Below are 7,180 nucleotides of genomic sequence, written 5' to 3'. Positions count from 1 at the left end.
AAATGAAGACTTTGGAGTGGCCTAGTCAAAGTCCTGACCTGAGTCCTATTGAGATGCTGTGGCATGACCTTAAAAAGGCGTTTCATGCTCGAAAACCCTCCAGTGTGTCTGAATTACAACAATTCTGCCAAGATGAGTGGGCCAAAACTCCTCCACAGCGCTGTAACAGACTCATTGCAAGTTATCGCAAACGCTTGATTGCAGTTGTTGCTGCTAAGGGTGGCCCAACCAGTTATTAGGTTTAGGGGGCAAGCACTTTTTCACACAGGGCCATGTGGGTTTGGATTTTGTTTTCCCTTCATAATAAAAAAACTTCATTCAAAAACTGCATGTTGTGTTTACTTGTGTTATCTTTGATTAATATTTAAATTTGCTTGATGATCTAAAATATTAAAGTGTGGCAAACATGCAAAAAAAAAAAAAAAAAAAATCAGGAAGGGGGCCAACAATTTTTCACTGTATATATATATATATATATATATATATATATATATATATATATATATATATATATATATGTAATTCATTTTTTTTTACTTATTTATATTATTTTAAATACACTGTCAATCTCTCAGAATATTTTGTTATAAATTGCATCTAATTATTTTCCAGCAAAATAATAACTAAAAAATAATTAAATGCATAATTTCAATATATTTAATAAAATAACTGCCCATCTCTGACAAACTGTCTTTTACAAGCAGTCACTTTTTTGTTCTCTTTCTCATGCATTTCATTGTCTAAGACCAAAAAATTACAAATTTCAGTATTTAAAATAAAAAAATTAAATATTAGCTGCTTATAGCCTGTTAGCTTTTATGATATGCTATTACATACTTGTGTTTGACCAAATCTGTTTTCATTTGGTGTGATCTTATAAAAGCTACTGTAGATCATAGTTTCAGAGGATTTACAGACTCTGTTTCATCTGCTGGATTGTCAGGAACTATTAGATCAATGTGTTTTTTCTATGTTTATATTATACAGATAGCATCACCTCTTAATGATTGACATGATCATAATGTAAATGAGATCATCTTCTGAAACACTGGGAGCATGTATTTTTGAATGTGTCTTGATATAAGTTTTGGTTTATGTTTAAGAGCACTGTCATTGCAAAATCTAGATATCTTAAAGCATATTAGTGTTAAAAGAAAAATATATATATATATATGTGTGTGTGTGTGTGTGTGTGTGTGTGTGTGTGTGTGTGTGTTTATACAAATTCTGAGCTACATCAACATTGATTACTATGCTGTTTTGAACCAATATTCTGACCAACAATCAGTTGATGACTTGCATAATTCATTTATTTATCTGACACCATTAAAGTTGTTGTTCTTCTTCTTTAACCTCCCAGCACTCCTCTGTCAGCATACTGATGCTTCTCTTGCACCAAACATTTGATATTTTATTTTAAAAATTTACAAAAATATAACCTTTCACTGGATAATTAGAATTTAAAATGGGGGTAAATATCATTATGAAATAAATGTTTTTCTCTAATACACATTGAGCACAATTAACGGCACCCTTTTATTCAATACTTGTTGAAACCTTCATTTGCCAGTTTAACAGCTCTAAATTTTGTCCTATAATGCCTGATGAGGTTAGAGAACACCAATGAGGTTACATAAATCACCAATGCAGATTAATTTTCACAGCCTTCTTTGATCATATTTAGCAAGGGTGCCGATATTTTTGGCCATGACTGTATATATATATATATATATATATATATATATATATATATATATATATATATATATATATATATATATATATATATATATATATATATATATATAGTATCTTTCAATATCTAATAATTAATTCCTCAAATCCTTCTGAACAGTTAATTTGTTGATTTGGTAAGAAAAACTCTATAGAATCACAGTTAATTCTAAGATGGCAATCTAAGTTGTTATTTAAAGTATAAATATACATTTATTTTTATCAGGTTTGCATAATACATGATTATTTTCACATTGTTTGCAATTCAGTAAATGTTATGTCAAGTAAATATACATTTCAAAGAATTGACCACAACTCTTCTTATTTGAAAGACAGCACTTTATCATTGCAGTACACTGATGTAGAATGATCCTGGAAATGCATTGATCCTTTATTCTTTATCATCATATTTCACAGCTCTTACTGTTGTTCCGCAGCACATTAAAGTTGAAAGCTGTATTGTTGTGTATTGTTTTGATGTATCACGTGACAATGAGGTTATTGAAAGTGTTTGTGACTCACTTCTGCCTCTAGCTCAGAATCTATATTAATGTGTGCAAATATCCTCTTTTTCTTGTTGAATTTTCATGCCTTCCCACTTTTCTTATTAGTTGTTTAGATTAATAAAAAATTGTTTTAAAAAAAAACAATGAGCTACTGTTTTATTTATTTATGTATTAATTTGCATATGGGTGAAGCACATTCGTTTGTCGGAACAGGATCTGGAAACAGCGTCATCAAACAAACCTATGGAACTCCTATTAAACAAACAGGTGAGTCCAGTTTCAAAGTTCAAGCTCAAGTTTCAAGTTCAAGTTTATTTGTATAGCGCTTTTTATGATACAAATCGTTGCAAAGCAGCTCTACGGGAAATTAAGTTTCCACAATATATTTATATATTGCAGAACCTTAATATATTTAACATGGCAAAATGTGTCTGAACCCCGATCGTTATCAGGAAGGCTCTTCCAGAGTTTGGGAGCCAAATGTGAAAAAGCTCTACCTCCTTTAGTGGACTTTGCTATCCTAGGTACTACCAAAAGTCCAGAGTTTTGCGACCTTAGGGAGCGGGTTGGATTGTAGCGTGGTAGAAGACAAGTTAGGTACGCAGGAGCTAAACCATTTAGGGCCTTATAGGCAAGTAATAATATTTTGTAAATGATACGGAACTTAATAGGTATCCAGTGCAGAGACTGTAAAATTGGGGTAATATGATCATATTTTCTTGACCTGGTAAGAACTCTAGCCGCTGCATTTTTGACTATCTGTAGCTTGTTTATTGAAGATGCAGGACAACCAGCTAGCAGTGCATTACAATAGTCCAGTCTAGAGGTCATGAATGCATGAACTAGCTTTTCTGCATCAGAAACAGGGAGCATGTTTCGAAGCTTGGCAATGTTTCTGAAACATGGAAGAATGCTGTTTTTGTAACATGGGAAATATGATTTTCAAAGGACAAGTTGCTGTCTAATATAACACCTAGATTTTTGACTTTAGAGGATGTGACAGTGCATCCGTCTAGTTGCAAACTGTAATCCAAGAGATTCTGTGTACTGTTTTTTGGTCAGATAAGTAATATCTCTGTCTTATCTGAATTTAATAGGAGGAAATTATTGGTCATCCAATCTTTTACATTTTTTACACAATCTATTAGCTTAGTTTAGAAGTTTCATCTGGTCTTGTTGAGATATATAGTTGAGTATCGTCAGCATAAAAATGAAAACTAATCCCGTATTTTCTAATAATTTTACCAAGGGGCAACATGTATATTGAAAATAGCAGAGGACCTAGGACAGATCCTTGTGGTTCTCCATACTTTACTGGTGATAACTGAGATGACTCCCCATTTAAATGAACAAAGTGGTTGATTTAATACTGGAGGTTTTGTTGTGTGTAGATTCTGCTTGAACACAATTTTCATGTAGCCTACAGTCTGCACTTCCTTGTTCTTTTGTTTAAAGGTTTGCTTTCTGTTAAGAAATAAAGTCTTCCTCAGAAGCACATGTTTTTGTCAATCCGGTTTTTTTGAACTTGAACATACTGGAGCCAAAGGGAGGGGCTCTGGAATGCTAGTTAAATCACAACAGATAGCTCAAAATGGATGTATTGTGCAGTCTGGGACAATTTAGACAAAACAGACACACTGTGTGACCCGTGACGAGGCAGTCCTGATTCATGTTAAACTTAATTGGGATGGAAAATAAAATGAGGATGCAAATAAACCACACGTCACTTACACACAACAGCCACCAATACAGACACAAAGCAGCAGGCCAGTAGTAGAAACATCACATTTATTAGATAAGATAATGGCTGTTTCACAACCACTGCTGTTGTTCAAATACATTCTTTTTGCGATTTACTGTAGTAATACAGACATGATATTTTATAAACATGACAAGTTTCTTAATATCTAACTGAAAAGCAAACCTTTTTTCATCAATCACTCTCATTCGCAAAGAAAGATTATTATTAGGTACATGACAGATAAAATCAAATCTTGTCTAATCTGTAATATACTCACAAATGAGCACCAATCAAAGTTCAACCATACACACCAAATACATTCCATATTTATCAATCCCCAAAACCCCTGGCCACTGCATAACAAGCTAAATGAAATGCTTTTAATAATCATTAATCATCCTTTGCCATAATAGTTTAATAGTTTAATTTCAACATCCAACACCAAACTGTGAGAATAATTCAAACAGATAAAACAATAAAATGTAACTGCTCAAGCATAAAATGTCACCCATATTAACCAATCAGCAAAACAAGTGCAACATCTCATCAGACAGCAGCACATTAGGCTTCCTTGACTTTATTTCTACCGGATGTTTTATGGTAGATGCGTACAGAAGGGCCTTCTCCAGTGATCAACAGCTGGTTTCTGCTGAACTGTTCCTTATTAAGTAGAATTCGCTTGAAGAAGGAGAGAGAAAAGAGAGGATGTTTGAAACACACACTGATCCGCATCAGACATCATTCATCAGATACTGTATAAAGTGTTTTCCTGTACCTTTCTGAAGCTTCAGTTCAAGGCGCTTTGCGAGATCATTCTGGTGGATGTTGAGCAGCACTTGTACTGCAACAGTCCCAGCATTAGTGGTGTACTTCTGCACCATGCGATCCACTACATCCTGACGATCAGCGTTCTCCAGAGCCGCTCGAGGAATCGGCTCGATGTCTGCTGCTACACCGTTCCACAGGTGCCACACGAACTTCTTGAACTCTGCACTCACAAGGTGATCAAGTATATCACTAATCGCATTTTTAGTGGCGTCCATTTTCTGTCACTGCATGGGAGAAAAAGGACAAACCATTTCTCGATTAGTCTGGATAATAATAATAATTTTACAGTTGCTGCAATAAATGTGTCTCTTTCTCTCTCATGCCTTTCTTAAGTATTTATTATTCTTTATTTCCTTTTTCTTTTCTTTTTTTGATGGGTTCTAATGACTACATTTTGAAGTGATGTGCATAACTAGATGATGCATTTCAGCCAATACTACACAGACAAACAGCAATAAGCGGCTAAATGGCAAAATTGATAAAAAAATAAGACCAGGCTTTCGTTATAAATTAGCAGAAAAAAATATGCTTCTAATTGATTGAGAACATTTGAAGCCATACATTTTCTTGACGAGCGGGTGAGACAGGAGTTATTTGATCTTAATAATACTTATACTACGGGGCCGTTGAATGCTTGAATCTGATTGGCTGACGAACGTTCTGAGGTGTGCAATTATTTTCAGGGAAACGCACGGCGAACGTAGTTCCAGGCAGCTTTCTTGACCGCATTACAGTTCCATATCACTTCGCATCGTTGTCAGCGCTGCCCTGACGATTTTATCAGTTAGCCTAGTGTAGCAACTTAAAGGCTACACATGACATTTCTCACTAGCGAGGTAATAACAGCGCTGCATCTTAAAGCAGACTTACAGTTTAGAGACGGTGCTTCAGAACACTGTTGAGGGACACACAGAGGTAGCCTAATTCATACAAGCTCTCTCTCTCTCTCTCTCTCTCTCTCTCTGTTTCTCTTTCTCTGTGTCTCTGTCTCTCTCGCTCTCTTTCTAATAACTTCATTATTAACTGCATTAGTCTGCTATCAACGGCTCAAGCCTCCATTGCCAGCTTTAAAATGACGTTTTGGAACTAGCAAAAGAGTCGTTGGATGAGATGCGGAAGAAATAATCCTACTCACAATAGCGATTTAAGTAGAAAAACCGGACGAATCCCTTGAAATATATCATCTGATCGATGTCTTGAGGTGTGGCAACCGTAGTATAAGCGGAATAATTGACTCCGGACCGTTGAATTATTAGAAAAATAATGCACACCCGAGGTGTAACGGCCACTCCGCTTCGCGTCGTGGCCGCATCACCACCTCGGGTGTGCATTATTTTTCTAATAATTCAATGGCCCGTCGTCAATTATTCCTTGACCCGAGCTTGACCCGCTGTCAACTGAAGAGTAAGAAAGGAGTGAGTGCGCTCGCTGCCCGGAACAGCGCAATATTCGACTGCCTTTGAAGTAAAAGACGGAAGAAAATCATCTGCAAACATGTACGAGTAGCCTACTTTTCATCTCGAAATAAAATTGTAAAAAGGTTTATTTTTTTTTTGTCTTCTGAAGAGTTTATACACTTGTGCCAACATGATCAAAGCACAATGCTCTTATGGCACAGAAAAACAGGTTATCCTGGCGCAGAATATCAGTCTTTCAGTCTTTTGATTATTGTATTAAATATTTGTATTGTATTATATTAAATGTTTAAAACATGGATACAGAAGAATGTTGAGTGCTATAAATAAGATTCACACTTACAAGTTTTTAGTTAAACCTGAAAAGACTAATGGTTGCAGACTTGTAATACTTCCAACAGGCCACTTGATTTTTAAAACCTTTACATGAACTATTTCTAAGTAAAACAAACAAACAAACAAAACAAAAAAAAAAAACAACGATACTTACGTGTTTGACTAAACCAAAATTTGTCTGCGGTTTCTTGCTCTCTTCAGTTTGTGGTGCTTCTTTCCCTTTAGGTTTTTCCAGAAATACTTCATTTTTTTTATTTCTTTCAGTCTCGCCCACACTTGGGCGTTCAAGCCTTTCGAAGTATCCGCCTTTTTCATAAGAAAATATTTTAACCACCCCATCCCAACTTATTATGTTGTTGCCATGACAAAATTAAGTGAACAACAATTACGTAAACTCCCAGTCACCGTAGTATCAACTACTTCAACAGATTATCAAAAAAATCTGTTGAACTACGAGAAGGGTCTGCGCTCTCAGACACTTGCGCGTCCGCGAGTGAAGTCACTTGCGCCATTATTTATTTATTTTATTTTTTAATCAATGCCAGGGGTGAGTGCAATTAGGGATACAGTTATTAGTCACAAAATCATTAAAATATTATGAAAATGACACAATGAGACAG

At 35.2% G+C, this 7,180-nt stretch overlaps 1 protein-coding gene across 2 annotated transcripts; it reads right to left on the bottom strand.

The window, feature by feature from the left end:
* Window positions 1-4,006: 4,006 nt before the first annotated feature.
* On the bottom strand, window positions 4,007-6,799 carry LOC306872957 (caspase b-like). Of its 2 annotated transcripts, none has more exons than XM_079421929.1 (3): window positions 6,715-6,799; window positions 4,757-5,033; window positions 4,007-4,659 (listed from the first exon to the last, which is right to left on the bottom strand). In XM_079421929.1, exons 2-3 carry the CDS (start codon window positions 5,022-5,024, stop codon window positions 4,646-4,648), a joined length of 282 nt encoding a protein of 93 aa, XP_079278055.1. In that variant the 5' UTR covers window positions 5,025-5,033; window positions 6,715-6,799; the 3' UTR covers window positions 4,007-4,645. The 2 variants fall into 2 exon arrangements, with proteins under 2 accessions (XP_079278055.1, XP_079278056.1); XM_079421930.1 differs by having other exon boundaries at window positions 4,013-4,659; window positions 6,568-6,769.
* Between the last annotated feature and the right edge of the window lie 381 nt (window positions 6,800-7,180).

This window comes from Barbus barbus (assembly GCF_936440315.1).
Source record: "Barbus barbus genome assembly, chromosome: 7".
NCBI classification, from domain to species: Eukaryota; Metazoa; Chordata; class Actinopteri; order Cypriniformes; family Cyprinidae; genus Barbus; species Barbus barbus.
This window is presented reverse-complemented; position numbering and strand designations above follow the sequence as displayed.